This window comes from Pinus tabuliformis, chromosome 8 (genome assembly GCF_031772625.1).
Source record: "Pinus tabuliformis cultivar Carrire ecotype Pingquan chromosome 8, CPIR1, whole genome shotgun sequence".
In the NCBI taxonomy this organism is placed as follows: domain Eukaryota; kingdom Viridiplantae; phylum Streptophyta; class Pinopsida; order Pinales; family Pinaceae; genus Pinus; species Pinus tabuliformis.
In genome coordinates, this window is record NC_142294.1 from 344,023,491 (window position 1) to 344,049,830 (window position 26,340).

General features: G+C 39.6%; 1 protein-coding gene across 1 annotated transcript in view; it reads left to right on the top strand.

Moving 5' to 3' along the window:
* Nucleotides 1-26,340, top strand: part of TRP1 (tryptophan biosynthesis 1) — a 264,481-nt gene that overhangs the window by 137,650 nt on the left and 100,491 nt on the right. Inside the window, exon 5 of the mRNA XM_089372138.1 lies at nt 4,526-4,714. Coding sequence (XP_089228264.1) covers nt 4,526-4,714 — 189 coding nt within the window. The remainder of the gene's footprint in view (nt 1-4,525; nt 4,715-26,340) is intronic.

Here is a 26,340-nt window from a genome sequence, read left to right on the forward strand (position 1 = left end):
CAATTAACTGTGGAAATTACGTATTAAATCACACTCCTACGAAGGTTTTAAAGAATATCACTACAGAAGAAGCATGGAGTTCAATTAAACCAGATGTAAGTCATTTTCGTGTTTTTGGAAGTGAAGCATGGGCCCATATTCCAGATGAGAAAGATAAAGCCTTAAAACCTAAGAGTGAAAAATGTATTTTTGTTGGATATTCTGAAGATGTCAAAGGATATAGACTTCTTCCACCTAATTCCAAAAATGTTATCATTAGAAGACATGTAAAGTTTGCTGAAAATATATTGGCCTACGAGCCTAGTTCAACGGATGTGCCACCTCTCTCTATCCCTTCTACTTCTGAAAATATTTCTTATGACAACGAGGATGACAATCCTCCCCCACCTTCTCGGGATCCTCCTTCAACTCCTTATCTTTCAAAATGGGTCCATGCTACTCGGGATGCAGCAGGTGCTCTTGCAGGGGATCCTACAGATCAGCGATGTACACGTTCTCAGTTCGATAGAGCCTCTTCTTTACTGGCTCAAGCTTCAACGAATTATGATCCTAACACCTTTGCAGAAGCTTCAGGCCATCCAGATTGGGATGCAACTATGAATGAAGAATATCGTTCATTATTGGAAAATGATACATGGGATCTTGTTCCTCTTCCAAAGGAACGAAAACTTGTTAGATGCAAATGGGTTTACAGAACCAAGTTTGGACCAGATGGAAAAGTTGATAAACATAAAGCTCGTCTTGTTGCTAAGGGTTTTTCACAAGTTGAAGGCATTGACTATACTGAAACCTTCTCCCTTGTTGCCAAAATGAACTCTATCCGCCTTGTTCTTTCCCTTGCTGCCTCTTTCAAATGGGAAGTCCATCAGATGGATGTTAAATATGCCTTCTTGCATGGGGACTTGCATGAAGAAATCTATATGGAACAACCTCTTGGCTTTATACAAACAGACTCCAGCCTTGTATGTCGGCTTAAGAAATCCCTTTATGGTCTCAAGCAAGCCCCTCGGGCTTGGTATGCCAAAATGGATAGCTTTCTTTTAGATATTGGCTTTTCTAGGTATCATTCAGACAATACTGTCTACACCGAGAAAGTGGGTAAGTCTCTTATCATTCTTATTCTTTATGTTGATGATGTTATCATTACTGGTAGTGATCCCAACCTTTAAACCATGTGAAGTCTAGCCTTAAAAAACAATTTGAAATGACAGACTTAGGACACTTGCATTATTTTTTTAGTCTTCAAGCCTTGCAATCCAAGGAAGGTATTTCTCTTTCCCAGTCCAAGTATGCCTGTGATCTTCTGCGCCACTTTCACATGGAAGACTGTAAGCCAGCGCCTTCTCCCTTTCAGTCTGGAGCCAAACTTTCAGTCACTTGTACTTCCCTTGAAGTTGATGCTACCTTATACAGTCAGCTTGTAGGAAAACTTTTGTATTTGACCCATACCTGCCCTGACCTTTCCTTTGTTGTTGGCCTTATTGCTCAGTTTATGCAAAACCCACATGAAAGTCATTGGAAAGCAGCTAAAAGAATACTTTGTTATGTTTGAGGTACAGTTCAGTTTGGGATTCATTACAGTGCAGAAGCATCTCCTCTATTGGTTGGTTTCACTGATTTCGATTGGGCTGGTGACCTTGATGATCGGAAGTCTACTGTAGGTTATGTGTTCACTCTTGGTTCTGGACCTATTACTTGGGCTTGCAAGAAACAAAGTGCCATTTCTCTTTCTTCAGTAGAAGTAGAGTATCGTGGCACCGTAGAAGCTAGTAAGGAAGCCCTGTGGCTTCGCTAGATCCTGTCGGAATTTGGCTTTCAACAGTAGCATCGAACTACACTTTGGTGTGATAATGAAAGTGCCATTCAACTATGCAAAGATCCAGTCCAACATTAGCGCAACAAACACATTGAACTACACATGCACTTCATTAGAAAGCTCATTCATGACCATGTTCTTGAAGTGCAATATTGTTCAACTGATGATCAAGTTGCAAACATCTTTACAAAAGCTCTCACAGAGGCAAAGTTTACTAAACTTCGATTTATGGTTGGAGTTAAGGAAGTTGTTACTAAGGGGGGATAGTCTCTAATGCCTCCTTCCTTCTCCTATTGTGTCATATTTCTACGTCCTTCAATTCTATCCAAGGTTGTTCTTAAGGGGGGATGTTAGGAAATAGTTAAGTATAACTTGTTCTACACTAGAGTTAGGTAAAGTGTGTTTTTTTACTATGTACTTTTGTAACTTACAATCCGATGGTCACGATATGTTCTAGACATGAAGTGATTAGACGGTTCATTCTTTCCTCGGTATTACCGACACTTTATCTGTGGTTTAACACTCGATTAGTCCATGATTTCTATTTAAAGAGCATGGAGGGTCATTTGTAAGGTGACTGTTCATGAGAGAAGCTTATGTAAATTTTCTTTCTTTTACATTAATAAATTGCCTGAAGTGGCCGCGTTGGCTTAGGCTGTAGACTATTTCTCTCTTTGAGGGTTTTTACCATGTCAAGAACACTGGTGTACTGATCTGTGATCTGTTTGTGAGCGATGTCCTTTGGTGTTCTATATAAGGAGCTTACCCTTTAAATTCCTATAGTCCTCTAGTTGCAGGCACTTCCTCTACTCAACCATGACGAGGAGGAGGAGCCATGGGTTTCCCTTCTAACTTTGATTCAGAGTCTGAGCCAGATGATGTTGGTTCTCTAGCAGTAGTGACCAGGAACTAGTGATGTTTTGTTGTAGAGGCCATTTAGAGCCTCCTTGGTTATGTGTTTTGTTTTGATCTCTATATATTACATGTATTAGAAAATGCACTGGGTGTCATTTTGATATAATAGATATATTCATGAGCATACTTTGCTCATATGTTGTCTTCTCTCTATATTCTAAATTGTGTGGAAAAAGTCGGGATTAAATCCCCAAAACACGATTTTTTTGGCTGGACGATTAAATCGGCCAATTTTTTTGCCAATTTTATCCCAGTTGAAAAATTCTGGATTAAATAGAAAAAGTCGGGATTAAATTGGGACTTTTTCCAAAAAATTGTGAATGAGGTAGTTTCCTTGATGATTTTTTATTTTATTTTTGAAAAATCAGGATTTTATTGAAAAAGTCGGGATTTAAAAAAAATGAATTATTTTGTTTTATTTTTAACTTTGACGACTTTTTCAAAAAACTCCCGACTTTAACGACTTTTTCAACTTCTGGACCCTTGCCGATTTAATCCTGACTTCAACTTTTTCCACATTGATTCTAATGCTTTGAGTTTGGAAACATGAATGAAAATCTTTAAATTTATGTTTTTCCATAAAAAAATAAATATTTAATGTATTTTTTACAAAGACCGAGTCACTGAAATCAACTAGGCCGAGTTGATACCGAGTTGGAGTCAGAGTCGGAGTCGACCCTTGGCCAGTTCTGAATCGGAGTTGGAGTTTTAAAACTATGTTTCAACCACAGAAAACTGCTAATTTTATCCTCAAATAGTCATAAGCCCTCATGTGTTCACCATATGTCCATTCATCGCTTCAGATTGCATATAATAACCCTATGGTATCACCTTGATTAGCATCACAAATCTGTCTTTTTCCAAATATAAAGTGGAGATCAGTATAAGTAACGACTCACTCCAGTTAGTGCACTCAGTAAGCAAAAGTTCGCCCTTGAACAGTAAAATCACATTGGTACTGAATCAAAAGTTGCCATACATAACCCTTACGGTCAATTTCTCTTATGGAGAAAAGAAGTTTCCAAAAAATACCTGTCATGCAAGGAAAAACTACAAATATCAGATTAGGAAAATGCTAGACAAACTCAGTTCATGCTAATTATATGAATGAAGTTGACTTGTATTTCTTGCTTATCAATTTCAGAAACAACTACTTTATTTAAGGCCTTTTCTGCATGCAAAAATAATATATAGCAGTTAGATCAGGCGTTTAAGGCTTGATAGAATTAGCAAAGTTACTAATTATATCAAAAAATGCATTCACTGTTTCCTTGGCTTCTAGGTAGTTCGATTTTTTTCAGAGATGAGAATTTGAGTGATTTTAAAGTTGTTCTACTATATACAAAGATACAATGTAAGCTTAGATGCTCACTTTAATAGTATGTCATGAAAAATGAGCAAATGGTTTACCAACCACAGGGAGAGACCTTATAAGCAAGTGACATGTTGGTTTATGCCAAGCTACATGTGTTGTTACTGTTGGCTCTGAAAGTGGAAGTACTGTCTTAAGCTCCAGAACCTGCTTATATTGTTCTCTAATGAATAGAAATCAGTTGCTTTTCAGTTCAAAATTCCAAAACAATAATGTAAGATACTCTGGTCTGTCTGAACTCGCGGGAGAAGTTGCAAGCATTTTACCAGAATGGGAAGACCAATTACTATCAGTTTTTATGTTTGCAAACAATGTATCGTTGTATTACTACTACTATTAGATCAACGTCTTATAATCTTTCTACTGTATCAGGCAAGGAAGCATTGTTCTAAACCTCTCTTGTTTCTATGATTTTATGCCAGGGAGTGAAACAATGTGTCAGGGAGGTTGGAATTGGTTTCATTATGGCTCCAAGATACCATCCAGCGATGAAACTTGTGGCTCCAGTGAGAAAGGCCCTTAAAGTAAAGACAGTTTTCAATATTTTAGGCCCCATGCTGAATCCGGCAAGGGTTCATTATGCAGTTGTTGGTGTCTATAACAAGAGCCTCGTAAGTTATGTGTTTTTATGTCATCTTCGATGCCAATATCTTGTGTTCTGCTTTGCAAATTCTGTTTGCATTATCCAATCATGATGACAGAAGAAAATTTATTGCAAGTATATGACATAAAATGGGCCCACAAGATAACAATAAATGCATTATTTTAAAGTTTTAACTTATAACATACTGAAACTTGATACAAATACCTGTCTCTACATGAACCATTTTCTCTTTCTAGCACAATTTTGTTTAAGCACTTGAGTTGCACTGTTTTCAAGACCCTCTTTGTCCAACCATCATTACGTGTCAGCTGTGCTATTGGAATTTATATTTCAGCACAAGATTAAACATGTATTGTGTTTTGAAAGAAATATACTACATTGCTTCCAGTTTTAGTTGTATAGGATTTTGGTATAGTCTTCTATTTAAAATGCAACAGAAATTTGTGAGACCCTCCTCATGGAACATTGTTTCCCATTGACTATACGAGTGTTTTTAAAAAATATATAACTCTATCCAAGATTTAAAATGAATATGAAAATTTTGATAGACTACTTCCTATCTTATATTTTTGCATTATAAGGTTTTGCTCCGTATTTACATTAAAAAGCATTGAAATCTTGCATGTCACAGTTAAGTGCAGTTTGCAACTTGCTAGTATGGAGTCTAAACAAGATTAGATGTTAGTTTGGAAGCAAAAGGTAGCAACCTTTTAGAAGTTCATCTATCATTTCTACGTTGGTGTAACTTGAGTAAATTCTTTTGTGCCATATCATTACAATTGTGATTGGTTGCAATTCATGTGCCTCTTACAATGACTATTAATCCTAAGCATATGCTATGTTATGAGTGTCTCTAATGTTGGATTCACAATTATACTAAAAGGGGGGGGGGGGTGTGGGGGTGGTGGTGGTGAATTAGTATGATGAAATTTTTTACTCATTTAAACATTTGATTATAAAACATCAATCTTATAAACTAAACAAATAACACACGATATATGTGGAAGCCCTCAAGGGAGAAAACCACAAAGCTTCTTTATATGAAAAATCTTGTAGGCACCAATCTTCTATTACATCAATTCGTAGGCACCAACCTAGAGTTTTGTAAGCACCACCTTACATGAGACACCAATTCCCTCTATTTATTTGTAGGCACCAACCTATGGGAGACACCAATTCCCTCTGTTGTTTTGTAGGCACCAACCTATAGAAGAAACCAATCCCCATGCTACAAGATTTGTAGGCACTAACCTATAGGAGACACCAATCCCTACTACTGCAATATTCGTAGGCACCAACCTGCTTCACTAAGTTTGCTTGCCTCTTCACAATGTATGTTAACTGCTTCTATGTTGACCAAGTTTGCTTGCTGCTTTTGGATTCACTAGGTTTATTAGTTACTTTTTCCTTCACTAAGTATACCTTCTGCTTCTTCCTTCATTGTGTCTACTTCTCCCAAAACATGTTTCCTTTGGCTTCTCCCCAAGAACAAATTTGCACGACATGTCATGTATCCAATTTTGTAAATTCGGTTATGAAATTTCTACCAAAGGTATCTAGATATCTTTTCTCTGTCTCATCCAAATTTCATAGTCCGAAACATATAAAAAATAAAGTTATAGCAAAAATGCCAAGCTGACCTATTTGAAGTAGGTTTCAGGAGCATTCAGGAACACTAATTTCCTCATATCATATCTCTGAAATTATAGAGAAACAAGGTGTGGAATTTCTATCATAGGTACCTTGAGATCTGTTCTCTATCTCATCCAAATTTCATTGTCCAAAACATCTTAGAAAGAAAGTTTTAGCAAAAATGCCAAGACGACCTATTTGAAGCATGTTTCAGGAGCCATCCAGTAACACTAAATTCCTTATATCATATCTCCGAAATTATAGTGAAACAAGTTATGAAATTTCTACCACAAGTACCTTGGTTCTCTTCTCTATCTCCTTTAGATTTCAACTTCCAAAGCTTCATAGAAAGAAAGATGTAGCAAAAATACCAAGCTGATATGTTTGAAGAAGATTTTAGGAGCATTCGAGAAGCCTAACTCTCTTAAAGCATATATTTGAAATTATAGTGAACCATGGTCTGTAATGTGAACCACAGGTACATGACGATCTTCTAGCTGTATCCTCGAAGTTTTAGAGTCTAAAACATCTCAGAACAAAGGTTATAGTGAAAATTCCAAGCTGACTTGTTTGAAGAAGATTTTAGGAGCATTTAGGAAGCCTAACTTCCTTAGAGCATATCTCCGAAATTATAGGGCACCAAGGTTCGAAATTTGCCAACAAGTACATGATGACCTTCTATCTGTATCCTCCAATTTTCATGGCTTGAAACATCTGAGAACAAAAGTTATAGTGAAAATTCCAAGCTGACCTATTTGAAAAATATTTTAGGAGCATTTAGGAAGCCTAACTTCCTTAATATCTTTGCAATTATAGCAAATCAAGGTCTGAAATTTGAACCATAGGTACATGAAGATATTTTATTTGTATCCTCCAAGTTTCGCGCTCCGAAACATCCCAAAAGAAAAGTTATAGCAAAAGTACCAGATGACTCATTCACCCCATAAATTACATTTTTGCTTCCACCTTTAGACTCCAAGAATCACCCTAAAAGTTATTCCTCAACTCCTCTTATGACCTTAGATTTCTTCTTTCTTGGATTGTGTTCAAATGAACTCATATGCCTTTTATTTATAGTGTTTGTAAGTTCACTTATGGGGTTGGCTTGTAAATTGGTTGGGTCGTCTTGCTTGTACTTTGGTTGGGGCATTTTGACGAAATATTTCATATCTCCTCATTTTTATGGATTTAGAGGGAGTGCCATATACTGTTGGTTAGGTCTCGAAATATGTAGAACCCCAAGGGAATTTTTCCCTTAGGGTCTATAAAGTATTAAAATATAACAAGATTTTGCTCTAGATTTCAACAACCTTTCAATCTAATAATATAAAATGGAAGTACAATGAGGAAATTAAATAAACAGTGTCCAACAATACATTACCAATTCCAATGTTTGTTTTAGGGTTATTTTAACCAATAAAACCTTCTGTAAAGCCCTAGTAATTCATGACAAAATTGTGCTAATTTAAATTTTGATGCTAAAATTCTAACTCATTAACTCATTGCCCAATTATTGCTGTCTGCATTGATTAACTGTCCTTCAATTGGCGTTCCTGGCTGAAATCCATGGTTTGTGGATTCTGTGGGCTGTGGATTTTGTGGTTTGTGGATTTTGCAGTTTGTGGATCTACAGATTCCGTGCCTTGAGGATCTGCGGAACTTTGACATCTACCTTAGGAGAAATTAAGGTAGGGTTCCTACTAGATTACGGTTCCACTGACCCTGGAAGAGAGCTTGTTGACCAATGAAATAATCAGAGGAAAGCCTCCTTTCTAACTAAGAAAAATGAAACTTCTTAAGAGGAATTGTTCTGCCAGAACAAGAAAGTTTTCACACGGTTTGTTGAAGAAAGATGTTTGACTAGTGTGGAATCTTTTACCACTGAAATCATAAAAGGCTAGCGAGGGTGGGATCTTTTACCATCGAAACTAGACAAGTAAAAGGGGTCTTAAAACCCTCAAAGCCTTAGAGTCAAGAAAATCAGGGATTTTCTAGATGAAATCACGTATAGATTTTCATGTCAACGCATTTCTAGCCACTTATTGTTGTTCATTATCAAGACATAGATGGATAGTTGAACTAGAGAACTAATTCTCAACAGTGAAATTTTTTATGTATTTATTTATTCATTGGTCTATTATTTAATCAAATGAACGTTAGAACGAAATAATAAAGTCAAAATTAGAAAATAAAAATAAAAGAAAAATCCCTCAAAAATAGGAAAAAAAATATTAAAGAATCCAAATAAAATGGAATAAAAAAAATAAATTAAAATGGAAATTAGAAATCAATAAAAGAAATTAACCAAAAGTCAAAGAATAATACATAAGAAGAGAGATATTTATTTATTTATCTAATATTTAATCAAAAGGAAAAAATCGAAATAATAAAGTCAAAATTAGAAAATAAAAATAAAAGTAAAAGCCCTAAAAATAGGAAAAATATTAAAGAATCCAAATCAAACAGAACAAAAATAAAAGTAAAATGGAAATTAGAAATCATTAAAAGAAATTTACCAGAAGTCAAAGAATAATATATAAGTAGAGAGAATGGAAAAATCATATCAAATCAAATAAATTAAAAATAAGAAATAAAATTATATACATGAATCATAATAATATAGAGATGAAAAAAAATAAAATAGAATAAATTAATAAAAAATGAATAAAATAAAATTAAATAAATTAACAATTTTTTAAGAGAGTTAGAATTATAAAAGTAATTAACATTTTTAATATTATTAAAATAGAATTAATAAGGGAAGAAGAAGTGGGGGCGGGGGAGCTATACACAAACTTCTACCCACAAAAAGGAAAAGGGGTAAAAAAATTAAAAAATACTAGGAACAAAGAGAGGGGATCCAACATTGGCTTATCTTCCAACTGTTAGAAAATCATAAAGGCAAAAAGATTTTGCTTATGTTGATAATCACTTGTGATATTCTTATGTTCCTCTTTTATCTTTAGTTCATCAAGTAATTACCAAAACAATAGCACAAAAATCATAGACACCAGATGTAGGCGGACAACCCGGAAAATACCCTTATCTAAGGGAAGACCCAGTCAACAACTCTTCCTTAATAACTTCACGAGATAATCCAAGACTCTTGACCTAGACAAAGACTTCCTCCACACCAAGTCAACCTTTTCTTCCTCCTGTAGATGATAACCCTTTCAATAATAACTTCGACCTAGCAGCAACAACTTGTAGCCGCAACAAAACTTCGATCCAACAACAACTTCGACCCAATAGTTATCCCAACAACAACTTCGACCCAAAAGTTAGCCCAACAACAACTTTGACCCAACAGTTAGCCCAACGACAACTTCGACCCAACAGTTAGCCTTCCATCCAACAACAACACTTTGACCCTCTAATAGTAGACCATAAAATCCACATGTGTGTGAGAGAGATGACCCAAAAAGTTCGATCTTGATCTTTCTAGCACTTCTTTTCTTCTTGGAATTTCGCACTTTTTCTGCCTCCTCCTCTTGGATATCGAACTTGTGAGTGAGATTGCTCCAAATGAATTCAAACTGCTTCAATATATAGGCTTCTGGTGAGGTCGAATTACTCTATTTGAGGCCGACTTGATCTCCTTGAGGCCGACTTGGTGTGGAGGTGACAAATAACTTATTTGACTCAATAATAAATCTTTTACATGATTCAAAAGCCCAAAAAGGGTCTCTTTAAATGGATAACGACTCTAATGACTCGGAATAAATCCTAGAAGTCCTGAATGGGGACTTTGACCTAAAACATGATGACCGAAGCTTGAAACCCATGCTTTAATAAGGCATATTAATAATAATAAAAGTTTTTTTTTTCTTTCTTTTGATGAACACATTTCATTGTGAGTCAAATACAATTTATGAAGACTGAACCTAGTTACATTCTTCAACACCAACCATCTGTAGGAATTTACAGGGTAAGTTCCTCAGACAGAACACCAAAAGGACACCGCTCACAACCAGATCGCAGATCAATACACCAGTATTTTGACGTGGTTAAAATCCTCAAAGAGGGAAACAGTCCACGGCCTGAGCCAACGCGGCCACTTCAGGCAATTTATTAATAAAAGAATGAAAATTTACATATGTTTCTCTCATGCACGGATTAACCTACAAATGACCCTCCATGTGCTTTAAATAGAATTCATGGACCAATCGGGTGTCAAGCCACGGATCAAGTGTCGGTAATACCGAGGAGAGAATGAACCGTCGGATCACTACATATCGTGACCGTCAGATTGTAAGTTACAAAATGTACAACGGTAAAGAAACACACTTTACCTAACTCTATACCTAACTCTATACTAGACCAAGTTGTACTTAACTATTTCCTATGTGTCGGAATATCCTAACATCCCCCCTTAAGAACAACTTGGGATAGGATTGAAGGATTTACAAATATGACACAATAGGAGAAGGAAGGAGGCACTAGAGCCTATCCCCCCTTAGTGACAACTTCCTGAACTCCAACCATAAATCGAAGTTTAGTGAACTTCGCCTCTGTGAGAGCCTTTGTGAAGATGTCTGCAACTTGATCATCTGTTGAACAATATTGCACTTCAAGAACATGGTCGTGAATGAGCTTTCTGATGAAGTGCATGTGTAGTTCAATGTGTTTGCTGCGCTGATGTTGGACTGGATCTTTGCATAGCTGAATGGCACTTTGATTATCACACCAAAGTGTAGTCGGATGCTGCTGCTCAAAGCCAAACTCTGACAGGATCTGACGAAGCCACAAGGCTTCCTTACTAGCTTCTACGACACCACGATACTCTGCTTCTGCTGATGAAAGAGAAATGGCACCTTGTTTCTTGCAAGCCCATGTAATAGGTCCTGAACCAAGAGTGAACACATAACCGGCAGTAGACTTCCGATCATCAGGGTCACCAGCCCAATCAGAATCAGTGAAACCAACCAATAGAGGAGCTGCTTCGGCACTGTAATGAATCCCAAACTGAACTGTACCTCGAACATAACGAAGTATTCTTTTAGCTGCTTTCCAATGACTTTCACGGGGGTTTTGCATGAACCGAGCAACAAGGCCAACAACAAAGGAAAGGTCAGGACGAGTATGGGTTAGATACAAAAGTTTTCCTACAAGTTGACGGTATAAGGTAGCATCAACTTCAGGAGAATTACAAGTGACTGAAAGTTTGACTCCAGACTGAAAGGGAGAAGGGGCTGGCTTACAGTCTTCCATGTGAAAATGACGTAGAATATCACAAGCATACTTGGACTGGGAAAGGGAAATACCCTCCTTGGATTGCAAGACTTGAAGACCGAGAAAATAATGTAAGTGTCCTAAGTCTGTCATTTCAAATTTCTTTTTAAGGCTAGACTTCACATGGTTTATAAGGTTGGGATCACTACCAGTAAGGATAAGATCATCAACATAAAGAACAAGGATGATAAGAGAGTTGCCCACTTTCTTGGTGTAGACAGTATTGTCAGAATGACACCTAGAAAAGCCAGATTCTAAAAGAAAGCTATCCATTTTGGCATACCAAGCTCGAGGAGCTTGCTTGAGACCATAAAGGGATTTCTTAAGTCGACATACAAGGTTGGAGTCTGTTTGTATGAAGCCAATGGGTTGTTCCATATAGATTTCTTCATGCAAGTCCCCATGCAAGAAGGCAGATTTAACATCCATCTGATGGACTTCCCATTTGAAAGAGGCAGCAAGGGAAAGAACAAGGCGGATAGAGTTCATTTTGGCAACAGGGGAGAAGGTTTCAGTGTAGTCAATGCCTTCAACCTGTGAAAAACCCTTAGCAACAAGACGAGCTTTATGTTTATCAACTTTCCCATCTGGTCCATACTTGGTTCTATAAACCCATTTGCATCTAACAAGTTTTCGTCCCTTTGGTAGAGAAACAAGATCCCATGTATCATTTGCCAACAATGAATGATATTCTTCATTCATAGCTGCTTCCCAATCTGGATGGCCTGAAGCTTCTGCAAAGGTGTCAGGATCATAATTTACTGGAGCTTGAGCCAGTAAAGAAGAGGCTCTCTTGAACTGAGAACGTGTACGTCGCTGATCTGTAGGATCACCGGCAAGATCACCTGCTGCATCTCGAGTAGCACGAACCCATTTTGGAAGCTGAGGAGCTAAAGGAGGATCCTGAGATGGCGGGGGAGGATTGTCATCCTCACTTTCATCATCTGAAGAAGAAATGTTTTCAAAAGTAGAAGAGATAGGGAGAGGTGGCACATCCGCCGGACTAGGCTCGCAGGCCGATATATTTTCATCAAATTTTACATCTCTTCTAATGATAACATTTTTGGACTTAAATGGAATAAGTCTATAGCCTTTGACATCTTCAGAATATCCAACAAAAGTACATTTTTCACTCTTAGGTTCTAAAGCTTTATGCTTTTCATCTGGAATATGGGTCCACGCTTCACTTCCAAAAACACAAAAGTGACTTACATCTGGTTTGATTGAGCTCCATGCTTCTTCTGGAGTGATATTCTTTAAAGCCTTAGTGGGAGTGCGATTTATTATGTAATTTGCACAGTTAATTGCTTCTGCCCAAAAACTAAGACCAAGTCCTTTAGATTGTAGCATACAATTAGCCATTTCCTTTAAGGTGCGATTCTTCCTTTCAGCTACACCATTTTGTTGTGGAGTATATGGAACAGTATGTTGCATTTGAATTCCATTCTCAGTGCAATAGTTGATGAATGTGTTTTTAACATATTCTCCGCCATTATCAGATCTTAACTTAAGAATTTGATGTCCAGATTGTTTTTCAACAAAGGCCTTGAAGGCCAAAAAAGTGTTAAATACTTCACTCTTGAGTTTTAAGAAGTATACCCAAGTGCGTCTGGAGAAATCATCAATGAAAGTTAAGAAATACTTGCAGCCAGAGAATGACACAACTGGAAGTGGACCACATAAATCACTATGCACAAGCTGTAAAGGGGCTGAGGCGTGCCAAGAGGCACGTTTTTCAAAACTGTCCCGATGATGTTTTCCGAGTACACATCCGGAACAAACACCATCTCTGCAAGATACCATAGGAAGACCTGTCACCATATTTTCTTTACATAGATGCTGAAGGGAGCGATAGTTTAAGTGACCAAATCGCTCATGCCAAAGTTTGTTCACTTCATCGTTATGAGCAACAAATACTGAGGGAAGACTTGATGACCCAAAATTGTGAAACTTATACAACCTTGTAGAATCATCAGCAATGCCAGTAGCCAAAATCTGTTTAGGATCTCTTAAGTCCTTGATTACAACATCATGAGGTGAAAATTCAACGATTTTACCTTCACCTGAATGAGTTATCTGATATACAGATAGAAGGTTGCAGGATAAGGTTGGAACACATAATACATCATTAAACTGACCATTGTCTAGATGAACAGTTCCAGTCCCTACAACATTAAGAGATCTATCATCACCAACATATATATTTTTGGTGTTACAATCATTTAAAGAAGAAAACATGGCTTTGTTTTTGGCCATGTGATAAGAAGCTCCAGAATCAATGAGCCACTCATGAGAATGAGAAGAAGAAGATACATTTAATGCATAGCCAGACCGAGATGCTTGACAACCACATGCAGAAAGTGCCATTCCTGAAGATGAAGTTGAAGTTGAAGATTTCCCCAAATGGATGTTATGCTTCTTCATTGCTGCTTCCAAGGCTTCCATCTTCTTAAAGCATTTTGATTCTAAGTGGCCATCTCGATTACAAAAATTGCAATGTCTATCAGTCTTCTTCCCTTTGTTTTTATTTGTCTTATCATTTTGTTGAAATGATTTTTCATTTTGGGGCTGAAATTGCTTAGGACCCTTGTTTGGTTTAGGACCATTTTTTTTAGGATATGACTTCTTGGGATTCTTTGAATTTGGTTGCTGCTGGGCGGCTAACGCTTTCTTGGAAGAGTTTCCAAGATTAAGAAGACCAAGGTGTAAGAGTTTTTCTTGTTTTCTTATTAAAGAATCACAAAAAGAGTCAAAGGAAGGGGGCTTGTAGTCTGTTCCTTGAGAAATGAAGGCTTCTCTTGTAGAATGGAAGGTGGAAACAAACACAGAGTAGGCTGGTCCCAACTTAGTAAGAATGGAATAGATAAGGTTACTATCTTCTTTCTTAACTTTAACACCTTCCAAAAGATATCTAAGGGTCTTGAACTTGGACAAGAAATCTTCAATGCAAGAAAAATTATTAGGGTCCAATGTAAGCAACTCATTTTCAAGTTGATGGGCTCTAATTTCATTTTTAATCCCAAAAACTTTATTGATTTGTTTCATTGCTTCATCAGGAGTATCAATTTCTGCAATATGGAATCTAAGATCTGGAGAAATAGACATCCCTATCAATCCACGTGCTTGATCTTGCCTATTTTCCCATTTAGCAGCCTTATCTTCATCCTTCGGTTTCTTTTCTTGGCCTGAGGCTATTCTGTAGAGACCTTTACTTCTAAGTAAATCCTCAATGTAAGCCAACCATTGGAAGTAGTTGGTGCTGTCAAGGGTAACTTGGTATTGACTTTCCATTTCAATGGAAACTGAAGCTAAAGATGCTGAAAATAAGTGTTCCAATGGATAGATCTCGAAAAATTAGGCTAGTTTAAAAAAAACGGCTTCCGGATGAAGAAGTTATGGCTTTTTAAAAAAAAGTTGTTGAAGTTGCCGACGAAGTGCGGGAATGTGCGGAAATGAAAAAGTCCGCCCCCACAAAATGGAGACTTGAACCCAAGACCTCTACTCTCTTAAAATAGCTTTGAACCAATTGATCTATACAAAAAATTTGAGAGAGAGAGAGAGAGAGAGAGAGAGAGAGGGGGGGGTGCTTTGGGTTGCGTGCTTGCTTTGAGAAAGCTCTTTTTCCCTACAAAACAAAAAACACAAAACCCAACACGGACATGCAAAGAAAACGAACCTTATGGCTCGAAGTTAGCTTTAGCCGAAAAACTAAATATTTTCAAAAATGAACCTTGCGGCTCAAAGTTAGCTTTGGCCGGAAACTAAATATTTTCCTCAATGTTTCTGATTTTCTGAGATCACCCTAAGGCGCAGGGAAAAGAGCATACGTATGAGAAAAATCCTTCCTTTCTGTTTCTGATTTGCCCAGATCGCACAGAGTCGCAGGGCAAAGAGCATACGCAGAAATGAAAGGTATAGATCTGGTAATAAAAAGACTAAATAAACCGAAACCGAAATAAACAGAGAGAAAATAACAGTAAACTGCAAATAAACATTGTATACCTCCAGATCTTAAAAATGATGCAGCTAGGGCTACCGAAAACCTTTTCGCGTGAAACGAAAGGGGTTCCTCACTGGAACAGATGCTCCCAACACAACAGAGCAGTCCTCTCGGCCCGAAAGCAGTCAGAAACATCAGATCTAGGAAGCGGCAGTCAGATGTAGTTCTACCAGCTTCAGATTTGGATCACCAACGGACGCGGCCCTCAAATAGCTCTGATACCATGTAGGAATTTACAGGGTAAGTTCCTCAGACAGAACACCAAAAGGACACCGCTCACAACCAGATCGCAGATCAATACACCAGTATTTTGACGTGGTTAAAACCCTCAAAGAGGGAAACAGTCCACGGCCTGAGCCAACACGGCCACTTCAGGCAATTTATTAATAAAAGAATGAAAATTTACATATGTTTCTCTCATGCACGGATTACCCTACAAATGACCCTCCATGTGCTTTAAATAGAATTCATGGACCAATCGGGTGCCACGGATCAAGTGTCGGTAATACCGAGGAGAGAATGAACCGTCGGATCACTACATATCGTGATCGTCGGATTGTAAGTTACAAAATGTACAACGGTAAAGAAACACACTTTACCTAACTCTATACCTAACTCTATACTAGACCAAGTTGTACTTAACTATTTCCTATGTGTCGGAATATCTTAACACGATCATCTCTATTAAGTGTCTTGGACCTTTTCTCAATCTCAATTCCCTCCCTAAACTTACAGAGATGGAAATGATCAATCTTGGCAATGACCTGGGAGTCCTCAATATTAATGTGGTGCTTGGTCTTCTCCTCATGTTCCGCCAAAGCTGAGGAGCAAGTCCTACAATGTTTTATGTCTACCACATGTTCCTTAATCCTTTGATTAATGGAACAACTAGTTTCTCCAATGTAAGTGGTCCCACAGGAACAACGGATTAAATAAACACCTTTCTTGTCTTTGGGATTCACAGGGTCTTTGACTGATCTCAGGGAGCTGTGAATCATGTTCAAGGGTCTGAGGGTGGAGCATGACGTTTCTTCCACCTTCAGAGCCTTGAACATGATTCACAACTCCTTGAGATTAGTCAAAGACCCTGCGAATCCCGGAGACACGAAAGGTGTTTATTTGATCCCTTGTTCTTGTGGGACCACCTACATTGGAGAAACTTGTCGTTCTATTAATCAAATAATTAAGGAACATGTGGCCGACATAAAACATTGTAGGACTCGCTCCTCAACTTTCGTGGAACATGCGGAGAAGACCAAGCACCACATTAATATTGAGGACTCCTAGGTCTTTGCCAAGATTGATCACTTCCATCGCCGTATGTTTAGGGAGGCAATTAAGATTGAAAAAAGGTCCAAGACACTTAATAGAGACGATGGTTGGAAGATAAGTCGATGTTGGATCCCCTCTCTTTATTCTGTTTTTTTTTTCATACCCCTTTTACTTTTTTGTGGGTAAAAGTTTGTGTATAGCCCCCATTTTTAGGGATTTTACTTTCTAATTTTGACTTTATTATTTTGATCTGTTCCTTTTGATTAAATACTAGATAAATAAATAAATATCTCTCTTCTTTTGTATTATTCTTTGAATTTTGGTTAATTTATTTTATTGATTTCTAATTTCCAATATATATATATATATATATTAATTTTGTTTGATTTGGATTCTATAATATTTTTTCCTATTTTTGAGGGTTTTTTCTTTTACTTTTATTTTCTAATTTTGACTTTATCATTTCGTTCAAATGTTCCTTTGATTAAATAATTGATAAATGTATAAATAAATAAGTAAAAATTTTGACTGTTGGGATTATGCTATTGCATCTCTACTATTTATTGGTTCTCTAGTTCAACGATCCATCAATGTTTCAATGATGAACCACAGTAAGTGGTTCGAAACACGTTGACATGAAAATCTATATGTGATTTTGTCTGGAAATATTTTGGTATAAATCATGAATCATAGAACCCTGGATTATGAGAAAATCAGATATATTCCAATGATGCCAAATTGATCCCAACTATCTTATATTTATAGATTCCTCATGTGCTCCCAAATGTGGGGTTTTGAATGCAACCCCCAATTTTGGGCTTTTTTGCTCTAGCCGACCCAACATTTATGCAATGTTGCCCCAACATTGGAAAAATTAGGTTTCCCCTCCTTTATTAAGACTATAGCCTACATGGTTGGATAGGCTATTTCGCCCCCTTTAGGGAAATTAATTAAAAAGGGATATTACAAAAATAAGCTTTCTTATCATATATCCATTGCCCCCATTTGAGCTAGGTAATTGGAGTACAAATGCCTTCAAAGATAGGGTATCCAAATGGGGCAAAAAAAGTCCAAAAATAATATTTCCAACAATTTTCAATCTTTATCTTGGACATGTGGGCTTTCCTTTTATCAGCTACCCTCATACCTCAGCATGTGGCCCAGGGCTGCCCCTTTTCATCCCCTATTTCATTCACCTATCTATCACATACCACCACCTTTTGAAGGATGTACCTTGAATATATCATCCCCTTTAGAAGTAGAAACCACATAATAGGATTCTTGGTTAACCCCATTTGGAGTTTAGGAGACATTGGCACATCCCGAAGCCCATTATGGAAGGGCAGGCCATTATGAAGTCCCCACTTGTGGTTCATGATTGGTAAGCTCATTTATTCGATTTCTCTAATGACTTGTTGTACTGGAAGGCTAGGGGACGCATTGGATCTTATGCAGGATTGCAGATGGTCTCCATCTTAGGTTTGGTCTCCCTATACGGGGTCCTAATCCTCCAGAGGGCTACATTGGCACATGTAGGGTATGCGTTGAGAGCCATGGGTCTTCACAACAATAAAAAACACTCCATGGATCCCCTTGGAAGGTCAGAGATGCTCGAGATACTCCCATTGGACGAGGATGATGCACTTGGTTCACCTTTGCTTAGCCGGTCCCAGAGATGTACCATGCACTTGGCAGTTGACCAAGGACTTGATGCATGATGTGGCATCCCCTACATACATCCTCAACTCATTTGGAGACCCATGAGGTTATTATTGTGCCCCCACACCCATTGGGAGCACCACAGGTTTATTGAGCAAGGGGCCAACCCCTTGTATATCATTTTTGAAGGTCCTAATCTTCATTATGGCACCCATGGACCTCATTAGGCCTATTAGAGGGCCCTACGCCATGCATAGATTATTATTTGACTTCTTGAGAGGCTTGTTTTTTCATTTATGAGTTAGTTTGGTGGGCTTGTTACCAAAAGTTGGATTACTAGAACATTATTTTATTTTTGGGGTTTATGTAGGCCAAGGAGGCTAATTAAAACTCTTCATTAGTGTATAAATACAAGTGAGATGAGTTCATTTGCTGTTGATCACTTTCCATTGGATATTTTCTCTCTCTTGAGAGCTTCACACTTTTTCTTGGAGCATGAATTGGAGCTTTATGGATGAATTTTGATGTGTGGATTTGGTTTATCTTGTCTTGGAGCTTCTCTATTGTCAAATTGTTGATGGTTGGATATACTCTATTACATGTAAGTACATGCTTTTAATGCTATTTTTGTTTTACTTTGTCATATACATTGGAGTGGGATTTTCGCTATTTTTAGGGCTACTTACCGCATGCATTTACTGCTTAAATTGTACAAATGCCTTCAAAGATAGGGTATCCAAATGGGGCAAAAAAAGTCCAAAAATAATATTTCCAACAATTTTCAATCTTTATCTTGGACATGTGGGCTTTCCTTTTATCAGCTACCCTCATACCTCAGCATGTGGCCCAGGGCTGCCCCTTCTCATCCCCTATTTCATTCACCTATCTATCACATGCCACCACCTTTTGAAGGATGTACCTTGAATATATTATCCCCTTTAGAAGTAGAAACCACCTAATAGGATTCTTGGTTAACCCCATTTGGAGTTTAGGAGACATTGGCACATCCCGAAGCCCATTATGGAAGGGCAGGCCATTATGAAGTCCCCACTTGTGGTCCATGATTGGTAAGCTCATTTACTCGATTTCTCTAATGACTTGTTGTACTGGAAGGCTAGGGGACGCATTGGATCTTATGCAGGATTGCAGATGGTCTCCATCTTGGGTTTGGTCTCCCTATACGGGGTCCTAATCCTCCAGAGGGCTACATTGGCACATGTAGGGTGTGCGTTGAGAGCCATGGGTCTCCACAACAATAAAAAACACTCCATGGATCCCCGAGGATGGTCAGAGATGCTCGAGATACTCCCATTGGACGAGGATGATGCACTTGGTTCACCTTTGCCTAGCCGGTCCCAGAGATGTACCATGCACTTGGCAGTTGACCCAGGACTTGATGGATGATGTGGCATCCCCTACATACATCCTCAACTCATTTGGAGACCCATGAGGTTATTATTGTGCCCCCACACCCATTGGGAGCACCACAGGTTTATTGAGCAAGGGGCCAACCCCTTGTATATCATTTTTGAAGGTCCTAATCTTCATTATGGCACCCATGGACCTCATTAGGCCTATTAGAGGGCCCTACGCCATGCATAGATTATTATTTGACTTCTTGAGAGGCTTGTTTTTTCATTTATGAGTTAGTTTGGTGGGCTTGTTACCAAAAGTTGGATTACTAGAACATTATTTTATTTTTGGGGTTTATGTAGGCCAAGGAGGCTAATTAAAACTCTTCATTAGTGTATAAATACAAGTGAGATGAGTTCATTTGCTGTTGATCACTTTCCATTGGATATTTTCTCTCTCTTGAGAGCTTCACACTTTTTCTTGGAGCATGAATTGGAGCTTTATGGATGAATTTTGATGTGTGGATTTGGTTTATCTTGTCTTGGAGCTTCTCTATTGTCAAATTGTTGATGGTTGGATATACTCTATTACATGTAAGTACATGCTTTTAATGCTATTTTTGTTTTACTTTGTCATATACATTGGAGTGGGATTTTCGCTATTTTTAGGGCTACTTACCGCATGCATTTACTGCTTAAATTGTAGAATTTTGTCTCTATATAGCGTCTCTCAATGTATGGGCCATGTAATGTGAACGAAATCTCCTAGGGGTAATTCTATCAATGAATTTATCTTGATCAGTGATCACCTTTTGCACATTGAAGTATAAAAGCTGCAAGATTTGCTTCTCTTTGACCTAGAAGGCTAGTGAAGTGGTCTTGAGGCCTCCTTGATCAAGAACCAAAGGTCCTAACTCATATTCATCATAGACTCCATTCTCCCAAGACTAAGGCATTGATCTACCAAAAGGTGGTCACCTCAAACCAACTTCTTTCACCTTTTCCTGGGTCTAGCCAAGTTGGCTCACCTAGGGCATCATTTTCCCAATGAATTAGCCCTCCAAAAAGTTTGATCTCCTAGCCCTTCCTGGGCTGGTGTTTCCTCAAGACCCCCTCCAAATTTGAGACCATTCCAATGATAGAATCGTGAGAAAAACCAAGCCCTAGCTCCGAGATCAAACTTTGCCTTAGCATCTCTAAAGGCTAGCACCTTTGATCCAGATTTCAACAAGAACGCAACAAATTATAGAGATAATCATAAACACAAAGATGCAGCGGAAATAATACTTCATTTCATTAATGTAAAATACTGAAATATGCTTACAAACAACAATGGAAATAAACCAGCGAGGGTGATGGTAGCTTATCTTTGAGAAGACATGTGGCGGCTACATGTCTCTCAACTATGTTACCATGAGGCTCGAAGGCCTATTTATTGTTGAGAAACAATGGAAAACCCTAAACATCCAAAAACCTAACCATAGAAGATGAAACGCCGAACTGTGGGCCCCGTTTGGGTAAATTGGTACATCAATTTCCTGGGGTCGTAACTTTGGCATATGATCTCTCTTTGACGTGCACAATATCTCGTTAGAAATATCTATCCGAGAACTACAACTTTGGGAAGAGCAACATGGGTCCATGGACCCATGTGGACCCATGTTGCTCCCAGTTTTCCCAAAAAATGTCGTTTAGGGCCTCAAAACAGCTCTGGAAGTTCAAGACCCGAAAAACTACCAAAAATATTAAACTGTGCTACAATTAAGGAAAATGAAAATCTGAAAGAAACAATGGTGGGGGTCCAAGTGGACTTGGCAGGTGGCCACCAATATCCACCTGGATCATTCCTCCCCCCTTAGGAAGCAATGGTCCCCATTGCGTTGAGTTCCTCCATGAGATGAGGAAACTTTTGCTGAACTTGGTCCTTGGGGGGCCACTTGCCCTGGTGAAGGAGTTGGCCTGCTTTGACAACTCGATACAGTTGGATATTTTGTTGGCTAATGTGCTTGATCTGTGTGTCCATGATCCGATCAGTTGCAGCTTGTTCCATGCAATCTAGATTTAACTCTGTGGGTGTGAGCTATTCTGCAATGTCAGATGTGTCTAGTAATGGTGGAAAGTATGGCCGAAGGCGGTCCACGTTGAACATTGGGTGCAGGCCAAGGAATGGGGAATGTTGAGCTCAAATGCATTGTCTCCAACAACCTTGGTAATGGTGTAAGGACCATATCGGAGTGGTCTGAGTTTCTGATAGGTTCTGGTAAGGGGTTCCTTTTGCAAATGCAACCAGACTTTGTCGTCAACCTGAAACTTTATGTGGCACCTGATGTTGATCATGTCGCAACTTGTACTTGGCATTTGATTTCTCCAGAATGTCATGGACCTATTGGCAAATATGTTGGATGTGCTCAATGAAGTTGGTTGCCTTATTTGTTTCAGACTGGACATGAGCTGAATCTGCGTGAGTAGCTGCAAATGGCATGGCCACATCAATGGGACATAGTGGCTGGAATCCCAAACCCACTTGAAAAGGGTTGTGGCCAGTTGAGCTGTGAAGACCCTGGTTGTAGCTGTGTTGAAATAGGGGAGGCTCTTGTCCCATGTGTGTGGATGCTTTGAGTTGTACATGTGTAGAATGTGTATGATCATCTTGTTGACAACCTCTGTCTGGGCATCAGTATGAGGATGGAAAGCTATGGACTTAGTGAGTTTGGTGTCCAGCATCGACCAGAGACTGGACCAAAATGTAGTGAGGAACCTGCTGTCCCGACCTGAGATGATAGACTGTGGGATTCCAAAGTGTACCCACACTCATTCAAAGAATAGTTTAGCTATGGCTTCTGCTGTGATATTCTTCTTGCAAGCCGCCATAATGGCCATCTTCGAGAATCTGTCGACGACCACAAAGACACAGTCATTTCCATGCTTAGTGGAAGGAAGGCCTGACATGTAATCCATGGAGATGGATTCCCAAGGTCGACTAGGGGTAGGCAGCGGGGTATAAAGGCCTTGCTTCTTGCTGGTCGGTTTGGAAATGGCGCAGACAATGCATGATCTGTTCTACTTCCCAACATTCTGTCGAAGATTCGGCCAATAGAAATACTCTGCAGTACGACCACCGTTTTCTCGACCCCGAAATGCCCAGTAGCCCGACTGTAGTGTGCTTCCCAAATCATCTTGGCACGCTCGCTTGAAGGAACACAAAGGTGACCCAGGTGGCATAACAGGGCATCCTGGAGGTGAATATCTGGAACATGCTAACCCTCCAAGAGTGTCTGGTATGTGTGGCCGAATTCTGGGTCGCTTTTGTAGAGAAGTGGCCAATTAGAAGTCTCGTGCCCACAAGAGTTGAGCACGGTGGTTAACGCCATGATTGGTGGTCGACTAAGGCAATCTGCAACATTATTGGTGCTTCCCTTCTTATACTTGATATTCAAATGAAACTGTTGTAGGTATGTGGACCACTTCTGATGGCTATCATTCTGCAATTTCCCTTGGGTCTGTATGAACTGCAGGGGTCGATGGTCTGTGTGGATGACCGTTTCCCTCCCCAAAATGTAATGCTTCCATTGTCGGCAGGCCTGCACAATGGAATACATCTCTTTGTCATAAGTGGGATACTTCCGGACCGTGTCTGAAAGTGTCTCACTGTGATATGCCATTGGATGCCCATGTTGAGTAAGGACTGCCCCAATAGCATAGTCAGAGGCATTTGTCTCGACCTCAAATGGTTGTTGCAAGTCTGGTAATGCGAGCACTGGTGCTGTGCAGTTGCGATCTTTCAACTCTGTGAATGCCTTCTGTTGAGATTCAGACCAAAAGAATTTTGCTTTCACTCCTCCTTTGGTGACTTGACTCAAGGGCCAAGTGATATGAGAAAATCCCAACAAAAACCTGCGGTAGAAGTTGGCAAGACCCAGAAAGCTGCAGAGCTCTGTCAGAGTGGTTGGAGATGGCCAATCCCGAATGACTTGGATCTTGGCTGGATCTACATGCACCCCCTATTCATCAATAATGTATCCCAGATACTGAACCTGGGTCATGCCAAAAGTGCATTTCTCCAAATTGGCACATCACTTGTGTTGCCGCAATGTTTGGAGAACCTGTCGGATGTGGTGGAGGTGTTCTTCCCAACTCTGGCTGAAGATCAGGATGTCATCCAAGTATACCACTACAAATGAGTTGGTGAATGGCCGTAAGATGTCATCCATTAGCCTCATGAAAGGAGCATTCGTCAATCCGAAAGGCATAACCAACCATTCGAAAAGGCCCTTCTTGGCTTTGAAGGCAGTCTTCCATACATCAGAGGGTTCGATTGGTACCTGGTGATATCCTGACTTCAAATCGATCTTGCTGAAATATTTTGACCCCTTCTGTTGGTCCAGGAGGTCATCAATTTGTGGGATCGAGTACCTATTACGGACAGTGACCTTGTTCAGCGCCCGATAGTCAATACAGAGTCTCCAAGTCCCATCCTTCTTCTATACCAACACAATCGGGCTCCCACAGGGGGATGAACTCGGACGGATGTGACCTTTCTGCAGTAGCTCCTGAATCTGCCTCTTGATTTCATTGTTCTCCAGAACGGAGCGCCGATAGATTGGTTCATTGGGCAGCGGCGCACTTGGGGTCAGATCGATGGAGTGCTTGACTTGACAGTGCAGAGGAACCCCTGCGGGGGAGGTGAAGATGTCCTCGTACTCCTCCACAACCTTGTCCATCTGTAGTTGTCATGTGGAGGGGCCCTATTTGGAGGTCGTGGCCACCGTCTTCTTCTTTCCTTGAGGGTGTATCATCAGGAAAACAAATTTCCCGGTTTTGGAAATGAGCTTACTGCATTGTTTTGCAGTAACCAAAGAGATGGTGGTAGGCGGTGCTACCTCCGGTATCTTGTACAACTTATTTCCCAAAGTAACAATAATAGCATGGGGCCTTGATTCATACACAACATGTCGCTTCCACAAGTATGGTTGTCATAATAATACATCACAAACTTCAAGGGGAGCAATGTCACACAATACCTCATTCGTGAAGGGCTTGATGTTGTATGGAAGGCGACACTACTGGCTCACGCGAAGATCCCGTCCTTGGTGAAGCCACCTGATGGTGTACGGTTGTGGATGTGCTATGGTCGGTAAGCCCAACCGCTTCACGACCTCTGTCGAAATGAGGTTCTTTTGGCTCCCGCTGTCGACAATGAACTATAGCAGGGAGCCCTTTACCCACATCTGGGAGTGGAAGAGACGCTCCTCCTCCTCTGGATCTTCGGGTTCATCCTTCTGTATCTTCGTCGTTGATCCAGGTGGATGTTGGTGGCGACCCACCTATCCCATTTGGACCCCCGCAACTGTCTCTTTCAGTTTTTCAGTTTCCGTAATTGTAGCACAATTTACTATTTTTAGCAGCTTTTTTCAGGTCCTGAACTTCCGGAGCCGTTTTGAGGCCCTAAACGACATTTTTTGGGAAATCTGGGGGCAACATGGGTCCATGGGCCAATGTTACCCTTCCCAAAGTGGTAGTGCTCGGATAGATCTTTCTAACGAGCTATTGTACGTGTCAAACGGAGATCGTATGCCAAAGTTAGGACCCCGGGAAATTGATGTACCAATTTACCCAAACGGGGCCCATAATTTGGCGTTTCATCTTCTAGGGTTAGGTTTTTGAATGTTAAGGGTTTTCCATTGTTTCTCAACAATAAATAGGCCTTCGAGCCTCGTTGTAACACAGTTCAGAACAAGTTGAGAGGCATGTAGCCACCACATCTCTTCTCAGAGATAAGCTACCATTGTCCTAGCTGGTTTATTTCCATCACTGTTTGTAAGCATATTTCAGTATTTTACATTAATGAAATGAAGTATTATTTCCGCTGCATATCTGTGTTGATGGCTATCTCTATAATTTGTTGCATTCCTATTTAAGTCCGGATCAGTGGTATCAGAGCGGTCTGCTTTTTCTCTGTTTTTCTTTGCATGTCCCCAACGAGGTCGGGATATAAGGAGTTAGGGCTTGAACTGGTTGAACCTTTGCAAGACCAGCCCCGCAAATCCCAACGGCCTCCCATGGCGGATGAGAAGAAAGACAAGGGGGCAGGAGATCCTATCAAAATCTTGCTTGAAGAAGCCCTCGAGCGACAATGGAACGCGATGATGGTCAACTTTGCCCAGATCCTTCAGCGGCTACCCAGAAGCGATGCATCGGCTTCCAACAGCTACTCTGGAAATGCCACGCCCTTTAAGGTACAAGTTAATTTTCAAATCCCCATATTCGAGGGTCAGATAGACGCAGATGTCGTAGATAAATGGTTAAATCTGCTAGAGGGTTATTTTTTTGTTCATGAATTTTCGAGTCGGGAAAAGATTGTTTTCGCTCTTCTCAAAGCAGTCCCCCACATCAAGGACTGGTGGGAAACATACTGTGAGCAGAAGGATGAAAGTACAGGCTCACTGTTTTCAGCCGCACCCACTTGGAATGACTTCTGGGATGCCA